At 41.6% G+C, this 23402-nt stretch overlaps 2 protein-coding genes across 8 annotated transcripts in view; one reads left to right on the top strand and one right to left on the bottom strand.

Annotated features, from left to right (window-relative positions):
- disp1 (dispatched homolog 1 (Drosophila)) overlaps positions 1-8833 on the bottom strand; it is a 62784-nt gene extending 53951 nt beyond the window's left edge. Inside the window, exon 1 of one of the 2 annotated variants that reach the window (XM_011491773.4) lies at positions 8641-8833. Coding sequence is in view for 1 of the 2 variants with exons in the window: in XM_078942432.1 (XP_078798558.1) it covers positions 8641-8766 (126 nt within the window). In the remaining variant the exon portion in view is untranslated. The remainder of the gene's footprint in view (positions 1-8640) is intronic. The other variant, XM_078942432.1, reaches the window with a different exon arrangement.
- Positions 8834-10462: 1629 nt separating this feature from the next.
- hmbox1b (homeobox containing 1 b) lies at positions 10463-23367 on the top strand. Of its 6 annotated transcripts, none has more exons than XM_023953268.2 (10): positions 10463-10674; positions 12391-13136; positions 15209-15294; positions 15638-15748; positions 18381-18534; positions 18702-18784; positions 18905-19000; positions 19334-19425; positions 19574-19657; positions 20543-23367. In XM_023953268.2, the coding sequence occupies exons 2-10, from the start codon at positions 12457-12459 to the stop codon at positions 20684-20686; spliced, it is 1530 nt and encodes a 509-aa protein (XP_023809036.1). In that variant the 5' UTR covers positions 10463-10674; positions 12391-12456; the 3' UTR covers positions 20687-23367. The 6 variants fall into 6 exon arrangements, with proteins under 6 accessions (XP_023809036.1, XP_023809033.1, XP_078798560.1 ...); XM_023953265.2 differs by having other exon boundaries at positions 19331-19425; XM_078942434.1 differs by having other exon boundaries at positions 10468-10674; positions 12453-13136.
- Positions 23368-23402: the final 35 nt, after the last annotated feature.

The following is a 23402-nucleotide window of genomic DNA, read 5'->3' as shown; positions in this document are numbered from 1 at the left end:
CAGGCAGAAAAACATTTCAGAGTTCTTCAATTCAAAGGTTTCTTCACGTTCTCCATTGGGAAATGAAAGAAACCAGTCCAAAGAAAGCAAAGAATGACCTCAGTATTATCCAATCTTTATTCATGAAACATCCCCCATTTCCCTTCAACATGCTCACTCGTGCTATGTTTAATAAATGCTTTTCAATATGCAAGCTGGCCTGAATAAGGCTAGTTTTGAAAAGCAACTGAACCCATGACCTGGAGGCATTTCAGCCAAAACACGATTTGACAAGCTCTGGGGTCAAACCTCAGCAAGAAACATGTGTCCCTGTTGATCTGTGAGCCAGTCAACGTGCTCCAGTTTGTGCAGCAGATCCTAATGAGAGTGCTTTCTCTTCGAGGGGGGGGACCAGGCCCTGTCTGCGGGGGGTTTGTCTGAAGAACTGCACAAGAAAAGAAAGATGCCATGAAGCACTTAACACACAAAAACAAAGACCCAAGAGGTGACTGTGCCAAGTGTGGTTTGTGGAGGAAAAATATCTATAAACACACAAAGAGCAAAGGCATTAAGTGCACAGCTAATGCACATTGATGTGTGACTGATGGTCCATGGAAAATTTGCAGTTTGGTTAAGCTACTGACAGCGAGTCATAAAAACCCAAATGTGTAAGTGTGATTTAGGGATTATGCAAGGCTTTTATGATCGTTTATGTTCATTTTAAGACACTAAATATTCATTTTTATTAAAGCCTTGCATTTACTGAGAAAGCAATCAAAGTTCTGGGAGGTCTCGGAAAATAATTTGGACTGTCTTCAGCAGCAAAGTAGAAAAATAAGAAATATGTTTCCATCTGCAGTAAATGGTCCATCAAAGTGAATAAAGGCCAGAGATTGTACTGAGACGAGACAGCGGGACGGGAGCAGCGAAGCCCGAAAGACACTTCCATGTTTCTGATGAGTCTTCGAGACCACTTCAGCTGAAACCACATGAATTCATTTTCCACTTTCTGTGCCCCTTCACCTCAGGGAAAACGTGGGAGCTACAGCTCTGTTGCAAAGCTCACATTGCCGTATATTACAATGATCCACTGTGACAACTGTATTGACCACAGGCTCCTTTAATGCACAACACCTGCTTCGTTTTCGTCATCCGTCAGAATATCTAACATGCAAACAGTGACAGCTGCGGTGCCAGCAGAGATATGGCGCTGCTCTGCACAGCGGCGATGGAAGAGATAGCCGGACGGGTCGGTTTCTCAAAGCAGTTCATCGCAAAAAAAAAAAAAAAAAAAAAAAGGCCCCTCCGGGTCAACCAGTTGAAAGTGTGCCGCCTAGAGCATGTAACATTTCAAGTTTCTGGAGGAGCACCAGGCTCTATGATTTTCTTTCATCCTAAGCCATTAAGGGGAAGAAGAGAGCGATTCACGTTAGCAGATTTTCTTTTTTACATGTGAGGGATGCTCTGTGAGATGCCATGATGGCGCCTAGGCCTATCCGTGGTCGACTTTATCACCTCAGTCCAATTACAATCAAACTTTATGAAGGAAACTTGCAATAACAAGATGATTAAAACTGTGCAGAATCATATGATAACAGCAAAAAACTATGTGTACAACATTAAGGAAAAGCAGGATCCGTCATTTGCAGATTCCAACCAACACGTGTGTCAAGGTTTTATCAAATCCAGCACAGCAGAAAAGTCATCTCTCATCTGGCTGGAATAAAAACCATTGGGTAAAATTGGATGGAACGGCAGCTGAAGCCAACATCCTGAATTTCTTTAACATTACACAGAACACATGCATGAGGTTGGAGGTAATGGAGAAAGTTTGCTGATGGATAAAACACTGGTAGTCAGATGTTTACCATTTTAGAAATCAGCCCAGTAATTCGGGCGGAGGGAGCTTTTTTCCCCCCATAGTAATTTGTCCTCCCCTGTTTGTGGGTTTTCAGTGAAATGTGCCAATTAAGGTCACAGATGGTGAGGCCATGTCTGATAAGGGCCATGCTTTTCAACAGTTTCCCCTTCCTTTGTTGAGTTTGTCATTAACTTCAGATAGCAGGTTCTGCAGGAATGCTGAGACAAAAATCGGAGCAAATCACCCTGTAACCAAACTCCGCCCACTGAACCCAGAGCCTACTCCAGAAGAGGTGATGTTCGATAAAACTGCACATCGCAGGCCGCTGACGCCATCTTGGCTGGGAACATAATGGAGAGTAAAATGAGACAGATAAAAAAAAACAATGGTTACGTCTTTTTTTAAACTGCTGGAGGTCAAAGTAAATATGATGGAAGATAAATAGAAATAACAATGCACTTTGGTTTTGTGGCATAGCCTCAATTGATCAAAGTAGAAGGAATCAGTAGAAAGCTACAAATAACAGTAAATACTGCGCACCTGCACACTCTAAAGCAGTGGTCTCCAACCTTTTTCAGGTTTCATGTCAGACATTTTATGAGGCGGAAGTGGGCGTGTCCTAAGTAAACACAGGTAGACCCCACAGACCAGTGAGGCTTAGATCCAGCCCCATTAGAATTTTTCAAGGACATTTTACAAATGATTATAGATAGATATAGACCAAAATATATAACCCTAAAACCAAGCCAACTATTTTAAAGCACTTGGTAGCAGACCTGCATCTATGAATAAAAACATAAAACATTTGCATCAATATGACTAATGTTCATTTTCTCCAGGCAATTTGGAAAAAGACCCTCCAGAGACTTTCCTTGACTGCTACCACGCTAAAAACAAGGTGGCAGATGGTAAATGGCGTATACTTATATAGCGCCTTTCTTCCTACAAGGACAAAGCGCTTTACAGTCACAGACCCATTCACCCAGTCACACACACATTCACACACTGGTGGCAGCTCCGCTGCCAAACACAGGCGCCCGCCTACCACCAGAGGCAAGGTGGGGTTCAGTGTCTTGCCCAAGGACACTTCGACTCATGAGCGAGCAAGGCGGGAATCGAACCTGCACCACGGCACCACAGCAACAGATCAGAGTCAGCTGGCAGCAAAATAAAAACTGACCAGGCTTGTATTATATACAAACTGCCACACAAGTAGTTCTTGCTTGAAGATAAAGAGGGCAAGAAAGGGCACTAAGCTCAGAGAGGCGTACATCACAACCCCTCCTCTCTTGGCTCTACCTCCTGCTGGTGAGTCTCCCTCCTCCAGCCTGTGTTGCCACAGTCCCATGTCCTCCATTGTCGCGTGACGTTAAGCCGGTCACCCCCTTCTTTCAGATTTTACATGTACATTATTAGTCATTCAACATTAATCTTTACATTTATTTTTAGCATTTCAATCACCACAACTCAACTATATGTAAACTTTGTTTGGAATAATCTCTGCCTTCAATAAGATGAAAATGAGGCAAATTTCAACTGCATAGCTGGACTATAACAGTAATATTTTTTTAATGTAATTGTGTATGCAGTTCTTAATTGAATGGTCTACCCTGAGTTTTGTGATTAAAGTGGTAAAGAGATTTTAAGCATTAAAAATATTAAATCCCTTGATAGAAAGTAGCAGAAATATGGGGAGCATTAGACAAACAGTCAAATATTGTGCTAAGACTACACTACCTGGAGTCCCTAGATCAGTTGAGAGGTATATTTGGTCAGAGGGGTTGATGGAAAGTTCTTCATGTTTGCCTCTTTTATTTGAAATAATCAGCCTTTGAAGAGAAAGCAACACCACAGTTAGGTCAAACTTTATCAGCAATAACGACCGAAATTGTTCAGTTGTAACACACAAAATATAAAACAATGCACTCACTTTTTCAGTTTATTATGTTGAAGCACAGTACGTTTGCCACCACCAAACCCTCGACTACAGTACCCACAATGCTCCGGAAATCCGCCAAGCAGTGCAGCTTCCTGGTTTACCAAAGTCGTAGTAAAACAGATTTTTGAGTGTCATGCACCACACGAAGTCAGTTCCAGATCTGTAAGCATGACCGGAGTTAATAAATAAGGCACACTGTTTTTTGATTTTTAAGTAAAAGATTAGACTTTAAAAATTTGTTTTTAAAAAAGATGGTTAAAGTCCCACTTCAATCATCATTTGGGCTATTTTCTGAAAGCGATCACAGTGATCTTTTAATTATGATTATGTCGTTTTTAGCCACGATCCAAAAAACTGTGATGTTAGGACATAGTTTCTGCAGAGCAGCAGGAGTTCATTAGAAATTCACCTCTGAGTTGTGGGTGGAACTGCAGCGGAAGTATGCCCTGACGTCCCATCTTCTTTTTGTTTATCCTATCTGGACATTTCATCTCCATAGGCAAATCATAATAACGGAATAGATAACAATAGACGGAGCATATGCTCGCTTCACTACCGTAACAGACTGATGCTGATTTAGCTTCATGAAACATAGGAGGAATCTAGTATTTTAGCACAAGAAATGAGCAACTGTTCTGACAACCACAAGTCAACTAACTGCCACTTCTACGACTAAAACCACGATAAATGTAAGTTTCAAGTACCGTTCATGTATGAAGAAATGTTTAGTGTTTCATGAGTCTGAGCTGCCTGGGACATATTCCCTGCATGCGAGATCCGAACGAAGGCATCAGATGCAAAGAACAGGTCAGAACCCAACTGGGTTCAGCTGGCAGACAGTCCGAACCAGCTTCTCTTAAACCAGTGCGCGCTGAATTTCAGTGTCTGAAAAATCAACTAAATGTTTTTTGTTAATTTGAATGTTAAGTACATTTTTTCTTTATTTTTATAAAAGAAATTATTTGTTAAATTTGTGTCACAATTACAACCATTATTTGTTTTGGGGTGTTTACCCATGTATTAATAAATTATGTATTAGTGCACAATAGGCCTGCACAATATACCGCAAATTTATCGTTATCGCAATATCAAGCTGTGCAATATGCATATCGCAAAAGACAGCAAATTTGCAATAAATGGTTACCTTAGATGTGGCCAAACAATCTTATAGCAGCTTGAAGTGTTTAATGGATTGAAAGAATCCCTTTCTGCATTTGACCAATCAGATGGACCCCTTCACGTTGTTAACTAATCGGATGGCGCCCTATTATGTTGTATGTTCGCCTCCTACGTCAACAAGGGTCATTTGTAGTATAATTTTTAAGCTGTTGTAAAGGAATGGGAATAATATTTTTGGTTGTTTTGCTAATTGTTTATATACCGCAAATTATATCGTTATCGCAATATTAATCACTGATATCGCATATCGCGAGTTTTCTTCATATCGTGCAGCCCTAGTGCACAAGTAAACCGAAATATCAATAAAAGTGCAACAAATGGATAAACACAGTTTAAAGCTTGTTAGTGAAGGCCCAGATGTCTTTAGGAACTAATTTATTGGATTGAAAAAACAACAAAAGAATTCAAGCTTAATAAAAAGGAAAGAATTGAGTCTAGTCAAAAAAAAGTATGGGTTTGTTTATTAAAACTTCTTTCTATGATTTTGGGGGCTTCATACTTGGATATCTTTACATTCAAAGTCTAAAGCATATAGTTCTACTTTTTAACATACAAAAAAATGGTTTATTTATATAAATTTACATCTTTAAACACTGTAATCAACGTTTTCTGGCTAGGACAGAATCCTTAAAATGTGTTGTTGAGACGACTGTTGTTGTGAGTTTGGGCTATACAAATAAAATTGAATTGAATTGTTGTTTGTTCTGAGTTTTATCCTTCCTAAAAGCATAATTATGAACCGAGGATAAATCTCTGTCGTAATCTCTGACAGTGAAAAGTCTCAGACGTCCCCCTTGGACCCGTTAAGCCAATCGCTCAACGACAAACCACAAATCCATGCTGCGCGGCAGCTGCTAGTCTCCTCAGAGACAGACGGAGATTAGCCGTGCTGGTGCCACAGCAGTCCGCAGATCCACCAGTGTCTCCATCCTTTAGCTCCACATCAAAGAGAGCTCTGCTGCAGTTTGAATTATGGACAGCAAGTGTCCAGTCATACCTTCCGATGGCACCCAGCTCCCTGCGCGATTAACCCCTGTGCCACCCCGAGGAAGAAAACGCACAAGAGTGAGCAAGGATGAATTACAAAACCAACAACTGCACATCAGCAACACCGCTAAAGGTCACTGGCACTGTCAATGGGGGGCTTGATAGCTCAATCTGTGAAATGCAGTCTGAGGAAATTTAAAGCAAGGAAAAAAGTTGAATCTATACTAAAGCATTAGGATTGGATGTGGACATCTCTTCTACAGAAAACTGGGAATGGCTTTTAAGTAGAGATTCTGGTGATGCACGCTCTCTCCCTGCTTTCATCTACAGGATAAAATGGCAGAAAGAAAAATAAAATCCCAGGTTTCCATTTTTGTAGTTATGTTTACTGATGCTAAGTGAATTTCAAAGGCAAAAAGAAAACTGATCAGAAGTTGAAACTGATAGTCATAACAAACTTCATCTAAGTTCTACAAGCAAAGCAACCTTAGAGACCCACTCAGATTAAAAAAAATGTGTTTTAAACATGTTCTTGTGGCATTTTTCTGATTACAGAGGACATGTATAAAACAATGAAGCTCAAAATTGCATTTCTGAGAATTTTATTTTCATTCAAATTGTTGTGAATCTGGAGAAGCTGAGAAAATGCTGTTTAAAAAAGGTGGTATTTGTGACGTACAATGGACCACAAGCTCCCTGCTCCCCTCCATTCTGCTGCATCCACTTTTAGACAAATAGATCCATGTATGTCTTTGTTTTCCTTGTCTGAGCTGGTATCTAGTAAGCTAGAGGGAGCACACGTAAACAGATGCATGATGGGAAATGGGGGTTGGGCTTACTCCATGCCAACTACTGCCGCTCTACAGAAACGACATCCTAGAAAATGACAGTTTTTTGAAATATTGGCTAAAAACAGAATGGTCATACTTTAAAGACCACTGGGAATGCTTCTACAACAGATTCAGAGGATGGTCGGAGAGGGACTTTAATTTGCAAGTCCATATATGGTAAGAAATATGCAGTATATGCCACTTAGTCTGGACTCACAGACTAACAGGATGTAGTTTGTGATCTTCCAAGAAAAAAAAGAAGAAAAAAAACAACTTTGGATGTAGCGTGTCTTCTGCTCCAATGCCAATACAAAGATAGCATCATGACAGACCTAAAGTGGTTTACAAAGGGGCATCAACGTGGAGGAAAACCTGCCCAGATGCAGGCAGAGGCCAAATTTAGATGGTAAGCAGCTGCTGAACAGCTGTCCGGGCCAGTTGTTCCGTATGGAGGGATTCAAAGACATTTGGACAGGGGTGAGGAGGTTAGATAAAAAGAGATCAGTCACTGCAGCAAGCTTTTAGATTTCAGACAGGCTTTGGCCCATGTCAAGATATCAGCAACTTTCCAAACAGCAGTTTACAGGTTGACTGGCTGGTTTCAAACTACAACTGAGTTGAATTGGCTTGATTTATAATAAAGGCAGATATAATAAGATAGTTTATGTTTAATATTGGCAGAAAAATGCATTTGCAACTTGCCAGGTGGCTTTGTGCAAGAAAAAGTTCAGAGGGAGGAGATAATTAAACACTTTTAGTACACCTTGGGATACTTTATACAGAAAACAAAGGTTGGGGAAAGTGATGCTGTTTTTTAAGTGTCCTTTACAATCAGTGAATCGTAACAGGAAGCCTAACAGGAAATCCTCAGAATACAGTGGACAACTGGACTGACAAAAAAAAGTGTGGCAGCGCCCTCTGGTGGATGACATAGAGGCGCGCACAAGAATCTAAACAAAGATAAAAACATACAGATGATTCCCACGCATCTGTAAAAAGTGAACCAGGCCGGGCCAGCACCGGAAACAGGAAGTAAACAATATAGGTAAACACAATTTCAAAATCTAAACTTTCTCTCAACAGGTAGGAATTGTATGGAGCTAGGGAGCAAGTTAATAACAAAGCATGTGTTCAATTTTATACAAATGGTAAAAAATTAAACAAAGAATAGTGTTGTTGGTTTAAAAAAAGTCAACAATGGAGAAATAAAATAGCAGAAAATTGATTTTACTATCACGAAGAGGATAAATCTGACTGATATATGTTAATGAACAGATTCAAAAAGACTTCCACAATATTATTTTTTTGTCTTCATCAGATTCTCTAATCCATGTGCTGAGGAAAAACAAAACAATGAATGTAGCCAGAGCACAGCTGGAGTTTCAGAGATATGACGCTCCCCCTCAGGCGCAAACCTTCCACCTCACAAAGTCTGAGCGTTTTGGTGGATTTTACTTCGACTTGATGTGTTTAGGGAGCAAATGTTTCATTTTCAAAGACTTTCTTCTAAGTTTCGATCGACTTACTTTGTCCACTACTACCAGAGCCAAACATGACCACCTTGCTGCTGCGTCGGCCTCGGGTCAAAATCACAGCTGGCCCCGGCATCAGTTCACAAGCTAGCGCTTTAAAAATCAAACTGTAACATCTCCACTTTAAGTAAGTTCTGTGGGAGGTCCAGAGAGTCCCGGGCCCAGAATGCAGGCTTACTTTCAGCGACAAAAAAAAACCCACGACGCTCATTTTTGCCCCCAACAGCTCAAGCTAAGTCGGTGTAGCAGGCTGTCGCTGCTAGCCAGCTAACCTCGCTGACCAAAACAGCTGAGCGAACAGCGGTTTCTGTTACCGCCGAGCCGCACGCTCACCTGAGCAGGCGCTCCGGGGGAAGGCCAAGCGGGCTGAGAGAACCACAGAGAGAGGCGAGGAGAAAACGGATCCTGCGGTAGTACTGAAGTTTCTGCCGGATGCTCATGTATCCACTCTCCAAGCATCAAACCATGTTGGGTGAGCAGCTGCGCACTGAGGTCCTGTCCAGAGCAGGAGCGACAGGAAGACTGTGGGGAACTATGAAGGACCCTACGAAGGACACTACAAAGAGACTGTCTTCACTTAAAATGATTCTCTATTCTATTCTATTCTATTCTATTCTATTCTATTCTATTCTCATGATTTAGTAAAAATATCTCTAAACTATTTTAATGCCAGAAATGACATCATTAGACTTAAAATTAGATGACTAACTATTGCAATCTAAATTAGATTAACTACTGTTGTTGTCCTTCAACCACAGTCAGTGGCCTAATATCCCTAAAAATGTAGGAACAACAGATTTCCTGTTTAGATTGTACAGGACCACCTACGGTGCCCTTACAGATGTTATTTCTTTTTAAATGACAATTTGTTCACAAAGCAAAGCAGATGAGTTTAACAGACTGTTTATACAACAGAAACAAAGTGAACACAGATTCCTATATATTCTGCACTACTTGATAACACTAAAAAAAAAGCATTGATATTACATACAAACCCCAATTCTATATCCTTGAATGTCTTTAAAGTAAAAACAGAAAAAAAATCTGTTTTGAAATCTCCTAAAAGAATACAATTTGTGGGGAGGGGGGGGGGGTGTCATAGTGAATATGTTATGCAACCTTTTACAAGAGCAGCTGGTAGAAGATGAAGAAAAAAAAAGCTCATTTTTTATTGCTCAGCAATAATGAATGTGTTGAAGCTATGCTGAACCAGACCTGGCATAGTGTTGAATTCCAGAGCAGAATTCAACAACATAAAGCTATGATTTACTGTGTTTTCATTTACAGATATACATCATATACATATATATACATAAATCCTGATAATTAGTCAGCCTGTAGCTGGAGAAGTGAAAAATTCTTTATATATCGGACTAGGCATACTTTCCAAACACTAAATGATTTGGATTTGGATTCATAAGTTCATGATGTCCAATTTCTCTTTCAAAATGGTTTTATGTAAATCAGTTTTTGCACAAGTATCATTTAAACCAAACAAAACAGATGTGTTGGCCTATAAAGCGGGGGGGGGGGGGGGGGGGGGGGGGTTGTGTGTTATTAAAGCATGTTTTGTTTTTATTTGCTTTCACAAATTCTAGGCAGTTTCTGAATACCGGTTTTCAGAATTGTAGCATTATTTATGTAGCCATAAGCAGATTACATAGTTTACATTAACATAGATGTGGTAAAAAGTCAACAATCTGGAAATGTATGATTACTACATAAAATAATAATACTGTGCTTTTATTTTAAGACTGCAGGATAACTTTTGTACTTGTTTATTTTTTACCTTTTTGACAACACTGTTATAATCCCTTTTCGGCTGCGGATTAACATCACAAACTTAATTTTTCCTGTTTTCCTAATTCTTTGTGAAACTTTTCTTTTCTTTTTTTACTCCACACTTTGTGTGTTTTCATCAAAATGTATTCATTCTTATAGTTTTGTCTTTTTTTTTTTAAAGTCCGGCAGCTGGTGGTTCTTAGACTCACTGACCGTGGGTGGAACAGCTGGAACAGCTGTGGCTACATTAAAACCTGCATCGCCTTTTTGTGACAGCTGCGGATCAGCTCTCTTAGGGATTTGTAGTTCTTTGCACCGGGAACGCAGCGGCGTGTGTCGCGCCCTATGAGGGGGTGAAACTACAATTCCCTCTGAACCACTCGGAGGTGTTAGTTGTCAATATGGCTGTTGTCAGACAGACAAAGCGGAGAGGCAAATAATTCGCCTCTGATTAGAAATCCTTGGAAAAGGGTCGCGCAGGGCACTGACATCAAATTGCGCTATTTGTTCGGCTGCAATAAACGTCTCCGCGGGCCTTTGCATCCGTTTAGAAGTTAAATGGTTACGTGGACGATTTGAAGAGAGGTAAGTCGTGTACTTTAGCTGTATACAACAATTAAAGTGATGTTTATTAATATCAAACGCTCGCTAGCCAGCGAAGGCGGCTAACTACAGCTAGTAAGACTGACACGGCTAGCTTATTGGGCTAATTTTGCACGGTAAAATTGTTAAGTTCCCGACCGAGTTCAGAGATGACAGCGGGCTGTTGTCAGTGAAAATTGAGCAACAGGACCACTAAAACGATGGGAATCTTCTTGAGCCAGAGGGTCGGGTGCCGGTCCGTGTTGACGTTCTAGCGCTGATTGTGCCCGCGTGCCACAGAAACCTTTGCTAACGTTAGCTTTTGGGCAAAGGGCGTGAGAGCTGGCACAGCCAGCAGCTTTCCTGCAGCGGGGGGAACAGCGACAGACTTTCACTGCGGGTCCCGTAGACAAAAAACAAGAACACATGATGGACGCAAACACTCCGACAACTGTTATTGGACGGGGAAGAAAAGAGTCTGCATCCAGACTTTTGGTAAAGATAGGAAGCATAAATTGTGTTCATTCCTTCTTTCGCACCGGGATTAGTTAAGTTTTTATTATCATTTCACCCTGTTTTCGACTGCTGTGACACCCAAGCAGAAATCTGGTGTGAATTCTAGTTTAATTCACTTGTGCTGATGTTCATGCACTTTACTGTACCAGTTAAACCTGCTAATGCCAAAGCAAATTTTTTACTTGGTTTATACTTTAATCCCTTTGGGTAATGATTGGAGATGCTCAATTTTGCTTGCAGGGCACATTGTGCATTCCCAGTGTGGTGCAGAACTCTTGAGATGCATGCACTTGCATTGAATAAAAATGTAAATATATTTCGTTCTTGCCAAAGGGACAAGTGAGACAGCTATGGGTTAAATCCTGAGGAACTCATCTGTCTGGGATGTGTCACATTTTGCAGACTTAAGTGCAGTTGGTAATGATTTGCATCTTGCTTTATGACTTTGAAATGACAGCTGGAGACTAGTTAATATTCACCTGTGCAGCAAGATTCAGTGTTATCCTGAACTGACTTTACTCCTGATGTGTTTGTTACCCTTCAAATCCTCGACCTTTCTACACTTTTACACGTGTTTAGTAAAAAAAAAAAAAGCAATAAATGTATATTTCCATTTTTAAACATGTTTCCTCACAGATTGTGTACCCCCCCCCCCCTTTGTTTTTTTTGAAAATCATTTATCAAATCAACATAAGCTGGGCTGGCACATAAAATGGAAAATCTGCCGCAGTCTGATTCCAGTGGCATTGATTTTGAGCACAGCAAATTGCTTATGAAAAACGCACGGCGTGGGTGGTGTGCAGAGCAGGGATTATACAGAAGCTCTTAAAGAACGACAGTGGGAATGTTAAGATAGCATCAGCTGTCAAGGTGACTCTGGCACTCTGCGCGTGTTGCCTGCTGGCTCCCAAAAATAGCTGATTTTTATTCTCGGCCCCTCCCTTCCTCTTTCTTTCACACTTTTGTCTCGGGCTCTCTTGTCATCCTTTTCTTATCTGCGCCCTCTTTGTTGTCTTCTTATGTATTTTCTATTGGAAACTCTCTTCCACTGCACACTTTTGCCTCTCTGCTCCTCGTTCGTCACTTTTTTTTCCTCCTCATCTGCCGCTGGGTTCCTACCATTCTTTGCTACTTAATCCTCTCATTTTCTCTGTGACTCCACCATCCCTTCACCTGACTCATTTGTTTTCTGACTTTCCTCAGGATTTCTTCCTGCTCTCCCCCCCTCCCCTCCCCGCATTTCCTGTTTCCTCTCTCTCATCCAGCAGGATGTCTGAGTTCTGCGAGGAGCCGCGCTTTACAATCGAGCAGATAGATCTGCTGCAGCGGCTGCGGCGCAGCGGCATGACCAAGCAGGAGATCCTGCACGCGCTCGACACTTTGGACCGGCTGGACCGGGAGCACGGCGACAAGTTCGGCCACCGCACCTCTTCTTCCTCTTCCTCCTCCTCCTATGGAGTGGGCGTGACCAACAACTGCACCAACAACTCTGCCTCCAACACTGCTACCCCATCGTTCAACAATAACACCACTGCCTCTGCAACCACCACCACCTCCTCTGTTTCATGCAATGGCAACAACAAGGACGGCGGCGAAAGCGGCGGCGGCGAACACCCCACCGCCGCCGCCGCCTCTTCCTCCACCACATCCAAAATCTCCACTGCCACACAGACACAGTTTAACAGTGGCGGTGGGCTCTCGCCCTCGCTTAGCAACAGCTACGACACCTCCCCACCTCCGGGGCCACCGCCGCCATCTGCAATCTTGCCATCGCCCATGTCACTGTTGGCCCTTTCCCAGAACGGCCGCGACAGCCTTGCTGCTACGCCCAATGGGAAGCTGTCCCCCCCTCGGTATCCTGTGAACAGTGCAGCGGCGACGCGAGCGTTCGGGTTTGAAGGCTCGGAGGACGACATGGACATCGACGATAAGGTGGAGGAGCTGATGAGGTGAGAACCAGTGAAGCTCCACTTTTCTGCTTTTGTTCTCACTGATTGAGTTCATAAAGCTTTGACCCAGTTGAAAGCAGGTATAGCTCCAATTGAGTACAACTTTTCTACATTCATATTTGTTTGTTTAGAAGAAAAAAAATAGATTTTACCACAGAAGCAGGTTTTTTTAGCTCTAAAGGTGAAATCTATAGCATTTAAAAATACAAACATTTTTAGCTTTGTTTACTTCGAATTGTGGACACTAAACAACATTGATGGAATAGTTGAAAACTGAATCTAGGAGGTTTTAAATGACACAGGGAAAGCACTTTTGTCTTTAACAAAACACAAAATTACATTTGACATGCTTGGTAGTGAGTTAGGCTCTTTTACCCTGACAGGTTCACTGCTCATGGTTTATCACGGGTTGCCATTTCCTGCTTGTTTTGAAGCACTTCACACATTAGCTATCTCTTCCAACTGCTGCTGGATCTGCCTCCCAGCAGCCCGGAGTGAAGGTCTTTTGTAAGAGCAGGCATATGGAGCTCATGTATTATCCCCAGTGCTGTAGTAACTGTGCCCCTGCTCATTTCCCCCTGCCCCTGCTTTCCAATGCACATCATCTTTGGACAGCTTAAAAAAGTTAAGCCGTGTTTAGAAGTCCAGCCGAGCAGGGAGATGCACTGGGGGGTGGGGGGGGGGGGTGGGGGGAGGTGGGCATATAAGCTCTCCAGCGGTTCCCTGCTTTAAAGTTTTCTTCCCGTTTCCTCCTGGGCTCAGGGTTTTTCTCCTGAAGTTGCCGTCCAGAGAGCACCCCTTGTCTCCTCCCTGCTCCTCTGCAGCCAGCTCTTCTGTCTTGTACAGCCGCTTGTGCTACATCGATTCTCTGGTGTCAATACAAGTAGCGTTTTCAAGTTCTAATTTTAGCTGCGCTGCAAGAGGCTGATGTAGAGGATATTGATGCTGGATGTCAAGAGTGGTGACGCATTTTAATTTCATAAATATGCCACCAGAGCGGCTCACAGTTTGAAGGGTTTGACTGTTCAAACGTCCCGCATTTCTGTGGGGGGAAAAAAAAAGATCTCACATCTTCATTCGGTTCTGGATAAGCACCAAAGAGGAAAAGCACTCTGTGTCTTGGGAGGAATTGGGCCAAGAGACTCATAAGCTTGTTGTATGTGAGCCTGTGTAAATGTATAAGGGAGAGGATTGGGCTTTATGCCAGAAAGCAGGGTGGGTACACATTGTACCACACATATTACATTCCTGCAAGTCTGTGCATGTTTTCTTCTTTTCCCCTGCCGAGGACTGAAATTGTGAAAGCGGGCCCCTTAAATAAATTTTTGAAAATATAGATCATTTGGATTGGGCCTCGGCTTATTGAGCCGCCGCCTTTGTGTCTGTGTGAAATGCGGCACTGATTATATGAGAGCGGCGGAAAAAGAGCAAAAAAAAAAAAGGAGCAATGCTGTCAAACTGCAGCAGCAAAGGAATAATACATTTTCATAGCTTTACACAAAAGGCTGCAAGTCAGTTATTGTGCAGCACAACAAACAAAAAGCTGTGATCTGAAGAAAGCATACAGGGAGGGAAACACTGGAATTTTTATAAAGAAGCTGGAGACATGCAGGAGAACAATGAGAGGTCAGGGATGAGCAGGTTACAAAGAACAACATAAGGATAGACACTGAAACAGAACCAGCAAGATGTTAACTTCCTCTCAACTTAAACCCAAAGTTGTGTGTCCGTCTACACATCAAGCAGCTGCACTGTCCAAAAACCCACAGACTGATCCTTCTGAAAGACCCACTCCAATAAAAATCTGTTTTTAACATGTTCTTGTTGCTATTTTATCATAATGTAGGATATATATTAAGAAAATCCAGCTCAACATTACATTTCGGAGTATTTCTTTAATGAAATTGATGTGAATCAGGAGCAGATGAAAAAAATGCAGTTGAAAAAAGATTGTTTTTGTGATCTGGAAAATACGCTGCACTGGCTTTTAGCTCGCTGCTCCGCTCCATTCTGGTGCATCCACTTGCAGACGACTAGATCCATGTTCATCCTTTGTTTCTTTGTGTTTGCAGACGGGAAAGCAGTTTGGTAAAGGAGGAGATCAAAGCTTTCCTGGGCAACAGGAGGATTTCCCAGGCTGTGGTGGCACAAGTGACCGGTTCGTAACCCATAAATTCAACCCTGTGAGAGGTTAGATTATCAGAGGAGGAGGCTATCTTCTGATAATCATTTGGGTTTTTTTCTGGATGTGAATGTGCCAATACATCAAACAAAGTGATATTCTGGTTTGTCTTATTGCAAAAGATCATAGTTGTGCTCTAAGGTTTTGTACATTTCTCAACATAAATATTGCATGTGTTCAGATGCGAGCAGAGTGAAGGAGCGTCTGTGATTGAAGAGGGGTGAACTCTGCAGTCTCTTGAGTTTTCTCTGGGTGTTTTGCAATTGCGCTTTGTGTTGGATGGAGGCCTGCTGTAATCCAGCGTCTGGCTGCTTTCCAGGCATCAGCCAGAGCAGGATCTCTCACTGGCTGCTGCAGCACGGGTCGGACCTCAGCGAGCAGAAGAAGCGGGCCTTTTACCGCTGGTACACGCTGGAGAAAACCACTCCAGGTACGTGCTCCGTCCTTTGTCCTTCATATTGTCCAGATCCAGAGATGTAGGAAAGGAGGACTTGAGAGCTTTTTGCTGGTTTATGTCCCCTTTGAGTCTGACACTGACTGCTGTGACAAATAGACACGACGATGTGAGAAAACTGATTGTAAATACTTTGTTTTCCCTCAATGGAATGCTCGCCATTTATCTCTACTGGGTGCAAATTAAATAATTGAGATGCCAGAGCATTTACAGATATCAGAATCCTTTTTTTTAATGTTACCTCACTCAATGCTCTATCCAGACATTAGAAATAAAAGCTGTTGCTTTCATGTTGGTAATTTAATAAAAACTTGAATGAATGACTGAATGGAATCTTGAAGCCAAAGATTGTAAACATTTCGTTTGTGCTCAGAGCTTTAGTTGTGAATATTTTGCTTATTATTAGTGCCCCTTATGACTATTAGCCATTTTTCCCCATATCTAGCTTCTCTCAGTGATGTATGGGTGTGGCTTTATCCTCCAACAGCTTTGACCCCCGTGACCCCATTCCCACTTTCTATTGTGACAGTTATTAATCTAAGTGAGGCTTTTCCTTCAACATTTGTCAAAAGAAACAGCTGAAAACTGCACTAAGAATGACTTGTTTGGAATGAACCGTAACCCTTTCCAGGTTTCCGTTTGTTTATTGTTGCTGTGTGAAGCGAACAGCGTTTGTGCAATCGTTGAACCAGAGAGGATTTAGTTTTCCTGCTGTGGCGGCCTTCATAACCCCGTCATCAGAGGAAACGTGTGTAAAGAGCTACAGCTCCACTTAGTCATGAGGATTTCTGCAACAAGCAAGCTGCATCATGTTCAGGCAGACGGAGCAGCTCAAACATTTCTTAGCACAGATTTGTTGAAAGCATTGCAGCTGCTTAGCAAAGGAGGACAGATGTTCAGTTTGGTTTGTGTCAAGGTTATTCCTGCAAACACAAGACAGTGTTAAGAAAGGAAACAGACACCAAGAGTCAGGTACGATTTCTCGCGAGGAGAGCTGGAAACAGACAACCCTTCTGCTCCACGCCGCTCTTCCTAAGGGTGTCTGTTCCAACCTCGCACTTTTATTTAGGTCTCCTTAGTTACATGGTGAGTGAATTATCTATACGTCACAAGGTAGATGTCAATAATTTCTGCTGTAATCACAGGAAGTTCTGTCTTTCATGATCAAATCATCTCACATTCCAGACACTTCTTTCTTTCCTCCTGAAGTGATCACTTTTCTGAAATGGCACACAGAAAGATCCCAACACAAACAACTTTAATTGTGTAAGAAAAACAGAACATGAAAACCGTCCTAAAAACAGAAGTTTAAATAATAAAGAAAATATACATTTAACAGATGGTTTTAGTAGTTCGGGGCTGAACTACTACTACAAAAACTTCTTTTTCTTTAATGAATATTTTATGTTATATTACACAATAATTCCAAAGTGAACCCGAAAATGTCCAAAAAAACTCTATTCCAAGCACCGGTAGTTGCTTTTGTTATTCATTTTAACTTCAAAAATTAGGATCAAAGAGTTTTCAAGTTTTATATCAAAGATCAAACATGAAGAGACAAAATAAAAATGTTTAAATCCAAAAACAAAGTCAAAAAAATGTAAAATCAAGTTCTAAGAAAACCAGACAAAAGTCAACTAAACTGTATGCAATTTTCCAAAGATTTTTTAATCACAATTATGTGTCATCTTGTAAGGTAACTGAAATTTTTACAAATAAAAGCGTTAGTGTCATGATAGATGAGCTCGCTACTGTATGACATGACAGAGAAAAACAAAATGTGTTCCCTCAAATTAACATTGTGTGGGCATATTTTAGTATATGTAATTCCTATTAATTTGTGCATAAAATACTAATTTTTTGTCAAAAAAATGCTCATTTGATGGAACAGTTTATTATAATGTAGTTTGAATGTCATGTCCAGTATTAAAGTAAGATGCAGGGGTCCACATTTTCTTCTGTTCAACTTTAGTAGAGATTGCTACATTTTAGGTTTGAACACCTGCCTCATCTGAGTTTAATCCTCTTAACTTACACTCTTTAACACAGGCTCATTCCTGTCTGAGAGTCCATCTTAAAGTCAGTGGAACTATGTTATTTATTTGATAACCTACAACCCACCATCCATTCAGCCCAAAACCTCCTCCTGCTGCCCTCATGCGGTTCTAGCCTGGCCCACTTAAACCTCATTAGGATCCAGTATTTGCTCCTCGGGCGGCGTCTTTTTCCTTTTTTCTCCTTTCCATCTGTGCTGCTTTATGGGGGAGTTGATGAAATGCAGTGCCAACCTTTGCCGGGGTTTTTGTTTCTGCTGCGGTCATGACTTCAGAAGAGAAAGGCACATCTTTGTCAGCATTGTTCAGTTTATAATTAGAGCATGTTGTGAGATTAGCTGGAACAGGTGTGCGCCGTCACGTTCATCTAAACGGCTTTTGTGGCCGTTATTTTGCTGTGCTCAGTTCCTTTATAAAAAAAAAAAAAACATGAGGCATTGAGTTCCTCTCCATACTTTCAGTATTTCCTGTAAGTTACTACATCTGAGCACAAACAGGCGTGCAGATGGATCAACTCTCCTCTGAACTCTGGCTCTAAAAACGCCGTTCTCCAGGAGCCACTCTGAACATGCGGCCAGCTCCTCTACCCCTGGAAGAGATGGAGTGGAGGCAAACTCCTCCGCCCCTCACCACCACACCCGGAACCTTCCGGCTACGTCGAGGAAGCCGCTTCACTTGGAGGAAAGAGTGTCTGGCTGTGATGGAGAGGTGAGACAACAGGGCCTTTAAAAAATACCTTTTACAACTTCTTTGTTTTGCTTTTTTAACCACAAAGACTAAACTTTAAATGTTGGAACTCGTGTAAAGGGTTCACAACAAAGCAGGAACTTTGTAGACTTTTATTCATTTCATGTTTATTTTTCTGCTATTTATAGCTATTTCAATGACAACCAATACCCAGATGAGGCCAAAAGGGAGGAGATAGCAAATGCCTGCAATGCTGTTATTCAGAAACCAGGTGAGAGAGACTAAAGAAAGCACCTCTATGATCTCAGCCAGTAACACTTTTGTCTTGTTTTTTCCCCTTTCTAAAGGTGAACAGAAAACCTGGAGTTATGACATATTTCTGTGCCTGCAGGGAAGAAGCTGTCTGATCTGGAGCGGGTCACCTCCCTAAAGGTTTACAACTGGTTCGCCAATCGCCGCAAAGAGATCAAGAGGCGGGCAAACATTGGTAATGTGGCTTTACTTTGTCCATTATTTCATCTATAGATGCAAATCTGCATCAAACCTCTTTGGCTTCAAACGTTAGTTTAACATCCGCTTGAAAGCAAAGACATGCGTGATTTTTTTTTTTTATTGCTTGAAATTAATTTTGGGTTTAAAGGATTAAGTAAATGCAGAGTAAAATTACAGCAAAGTTTCTGTCATAAATAGCCATAAGGCATTCCGATCTTTTTCCAGTCTGCAGTTCAGAGCTCCCTGTTCTTGCATTTCTTGCAGCTGCCATGTTTGTCTTATTATTGCTAGAATACAATCTAATAATTTGTCATTTTTCTCCAAGAAGCCACAATCCTGGAGAGTCATGGCATTGATGTCCAGAGTCCTGGGGGGCACTCAAACAGCGACGACATCGATGGGAACGACTTCTCCGAGCAGGTAGTCGACTTAGTCACACAGCTGTCATGACATGGACTGAAAAGGAACCAGTCAGAACTGTCTTTTAGTGGTTTTTGACTTTTATTTTCTTAAAATCACTGAGTGAACATTTAAAGCTCACTTCAACCTGTTTGCTGCCCCCTTCCAGGCCTGTGACCTGCCATATTTCGACAAGAGACCTCTGAGCCGACCTTTCAGCCTTTATCGACTGGAGCCCACCTCGCCAACACAGGTGACTCGTCCAGTTTGTTTTTCCCCCCCTCCAAACTACAAAAAAAGAAATCCATCTCATGGATAGATGGAGTGCAACTGGCTTTCACAAGAATATATTTTGTGTTTCATTGTGCTTAAAGTCCCACTTTAAGTCCATGACATAGTTTCTTCAGAACGGCAGGAGTTCAGATTTGTCTCAGAGTTCTGACTGGGACTGTTGGCGCAGAGCAACCCCGCCCCCTCTTCCCCTTCCTGTTACTGAGAGTTCGGAGCAGGGAGCTTGAGGCGCGCGCTCAGCGTATTTTCTACAGATGCACTTTTTTCTTTTTTAAAGCTGCATTTTTTTTCATCTGCTCCTGATTCACAACGATTTTAATAAATCATTTTCTTTAAACATGTCTTCCATCGTCAGAAAAATGCCACAAGAACATTTTCAGAGTGGGTCTATAGAAACAATGGAATGTTTTTGTTGTTGCTTTTTCTACCTCGGGATAGTGGGATTCTTGAAGTGACACAAACATATTTATTACTTTTTGTTTTTAAAAAAAAAAAGACATTTGAGTCTGAAAAGTGAGCCAAATGGCTGTAATTTTTTTTTTTTTTAAGATTGCTGAGTAAAAAGTAAAAGTCTGTCCAGCCTCTTGTTTAGTTGATCTGAACTTGCTTTTCCAGACCTGCTCGGTTCCACTCTGCTACTTAAAGACATATGCATCAATATATTATTCAATTATATCTTTTTGAATAAATCTATATATAAATATATATCTATATATAAACCGTTTTGAATAATTTAATAATATATTGATGCATGTCTCTTTGTGGCTTCAAAAAAGCTTAAAAGTTAACCAATCAGTGCAGCTGATCCCTTTTCACCTCATCCAATCTCCACCCCCATCTGTGGCAGGACGACAGCGCCGCACACAGCGAGCATCAGGACCCCATCTCTCTGGCGGTGGAGATGGCCGCGGTTAATCACACCATCCTGGCGCTGTCCAGAACCGGAGGGGTCCCTAACGACATCAAGACGGAGTCCCTGGAGGACGAGTAAAGCGGGGCAGATGAATGCGGGGGGGGGGGGGGGGGGGGGGGGGGGGGGCAGACCAGGATTATAGAAGATGGTCAAATTGCTTGGGGGGGATGAAAGTATTGTTACTTAGTAAACCTTGAAATTCTGTTCCCTCTCCTGCCAGCTGCTGCTGACTTTTGCTTCTTCCAGCGTCCATGTAAACAGTAATTACACCTCACCCCCCCATTTTACTCGATATATTGACCCAGCTGGTGGACTCCTCCAGACTCTGATCTCCTCTGTAAAAACCTTCCCCTTGTTCCACCAAACAGTGGCTCTTGTTTGGGAGCGCCTCTCCTCAAAGGATACCTCTTCTCTTCCCTTCCTCCTTCAGACTGATGGTCTGAGCCGAACCTCAGTCTCTCACCTCGACCTCAGCTAAATGACATGTAAATAGTTACAGACGGGTTTCAGTCACTCACCTGGGAGCCGCCTATCTTTTAAAAAACACCTCTTCGTTGTGCAATTCCTCAGAAGAGCGCCCTCCAGCCTTCATCTCGGGAACGACGGGTGGGGAGTGTCATCCTCAAGCTGGAAGATTCTCTCTCCACCAGAACTGTCCAGTTATTCTCTTTGGTTTCCATTCCTTTGGATGAATCAGACTGAGGATTTTTTGCTGTCGTTGTTGTCAAGCTGCTTTTTTTTCGGATTCAAACTCAACTATTGACCTCCTTCCAAAACTCACCTGAAGAGAGATGGCCTTAGCATCACAGATTTATTCCTTTGTTGCAGTAAAAACAGCTATTCCTTTGCTTTTTCTTGCACGGTTTAGCAAAAACGCACTTAATAGAGGTTTGTTTCCAACAGCAGATTTAGCTCTTCCTCATTTTTACTCCAAACCGGGACTGAATCTGATGGTTTTTGGCCTTTTGTATTAACCGGAGTCCACGGGGATCGGTTTTGGGTCAATGCAGCAAAAGAAAACAGACTTTCTAAGCTATTTTAAATGTCCTCCATGCCAAAGGAAAAGATGCTGAGAGTGCATGGCGTTCAGTTGAATCCAAAGCGGCGGTTCCTCGTGCTCAGAAGCCTCTGGAGACACTGTGTTTGAAACTACAGCGGGCCTGTCAGTGAAGGGAGGGATCAGCATGTAATGACAGAAAATCATTCAAAGCTATTTACCACTTCTGTGATGCCGCCTCTTCTAAAGTGGCTTCATTTATGGGCTGTTTTTAAGGAAATTAAATGGATTTGAAGAGTAAATCCACACAGTAAGAGTTAGAAAATATTCCTGTAACGTTTCATGTTCTCAATTATAGCCTTAAAGGTGACTAAATATGTTTTTGCCTCAAAAGTATCTCTAAAACCAGTCTGCTTTTTGTCACAATTCAAATATATGACCTCCTTCCTGTGTACTTTTGATAGATATCAGAAAACAAAACTATTCGGAGCACATACCACTCTGGAACCGATTTGAAATCATAGACAAGACAAACTAAAGATCTGTTTTAGGCTTCAAGACACAAAATGATATGACTTGATCCTACCGGCCTCTTAAAGACCCACTCCTATCATCTTTTAAAAGCGTTCCAAGAGGTCTTTTTATTATGATTGTCATTTTAGCCAAAATCAGAAATTGTTAATTGTAAGTTCCTTTACACATGTCCTCCATCAGTAGAAAAATGGCACATGCTAAAAACCCTATTTCCATTGGAGTGGGTCTTTATAGACACAGTTTTGGAGATCCAGAGGAAGTGAATTGTGCATGTCAATGCAGCCAACTTCCTGCAGCAGCCCTCAGAGGTTGACCTTCCAGACCATGGACTCTGGTTCAGTGCACCTAGATTTAACTGTATTGCTTCAGTATGTGTGAGAAGCTGCAATATGACTCAGAACTGGTTAAAACAAGGAATAGGTTTAATGTAAAAAAAAAAAAAAAAAGTATTTATGCTAATTTTTTAATGATAATGTACAAAAAGGAATGACCTTTTTAAAATAAGACGTGCTTTATTGTTTTGTTTGTCACGCCATCCCTAATTTGACTGAGGCAACAGTCCCTTACTGAGGAAGTCTGCTGTTCTATCAAAGGAGAATGATGATGCACCTTATGAAAATGTAAGTGTCACTGCTTAAAAAGCTTGAAATGGAACCATTTCTCCCGGAGCCTTCCACTGAAACGGCATAAAAAACAAAATAGGTGTATGAACATTTAAAGAAGGCCGTGCTCCTAATCCTAGACCTCAGGTTTCCCCTGTGGGGTCTCTGAGGAGCAGATGTTGGAGCAAGGACCAGGAATGAGAAACACAAATCAAAACCTTCCTTTAAGGTTTTATTTTTGTTGGACTAAGCCGTTTAATTGCTACCAACTCGAAGGTACTTTTTTAATTTTGAGTTTGCCGTTCCAGTGGGAGAGCTCCCCCTAAAGGGGGGTGTCCACATATCCTTCAGTGACACGCCATCCTCCTCATCGTCGTAGCCCTGAAAGGCAGGACTGAATGCTGTTGCATCCATCTCCAAACTAGTTATGTTGGAAATTACTGTATTGCCCATTTCAGAATTTAGTGCCTTTTTTGGACAGTAGACTGTTTTGTAATTAAGATGTAGTATATATACATTTTTTTGTACAGTTTCTTTGTTCATTTTTTTAACTTGTGTTATTTTAGTATTATATAAATATATATAAATATATAAAATGTACAAGAGAATAAAGCTATATCAACATAGTCTGGGGTTTGATTTGTTTTTAAGCATCATTCAC

Source organism: Oryzias latipes, chromosome 24, assembly GCF_053564925.1.
Source record: "Oryzias latipes strain Hd-rR chromosome 24, Olatipes_Hd-rR_3.1".
In the NCBI taxonomy this organism is placed as follows: domain Eukaryota; kingdom Metazoa; phylum Chordata; class Actinopteri; order Beloniformes; family Adrianichthyidae; genus Oryzias; species Oryzias latipes.
The sequence above is the reverse complement of the archived record's forward strand: the minus strand, read 5'-3'. Positions and strand labels throughout refer to the sequence as shown.

Excerpts from the sequence above, each read along its gene's own strand:
- hmbox1b (XM_023953265.2), top strand. The coding sequence starts at position 12,457 with ATGTCTGAGTTCTGCGAGGAGCCGCGCTTTACAATCGAGCAGATAGAT. Across the intron at positions 15,749-18,380 it reads GCTGGAGAAAACCACTCCAG|GAGCCACTCTGAACATGCGG; the intron begins GTACGTGCTCCG and ends GCCGTTCTCCAG. Across the intron at positions 18,535-18,701 it reads TGTCTGGCTGTGATGGAGAG|CTATTTCAATGACAACCAAT; the intron begins GTGAGACAACAG and ends TGCTATTTATAG.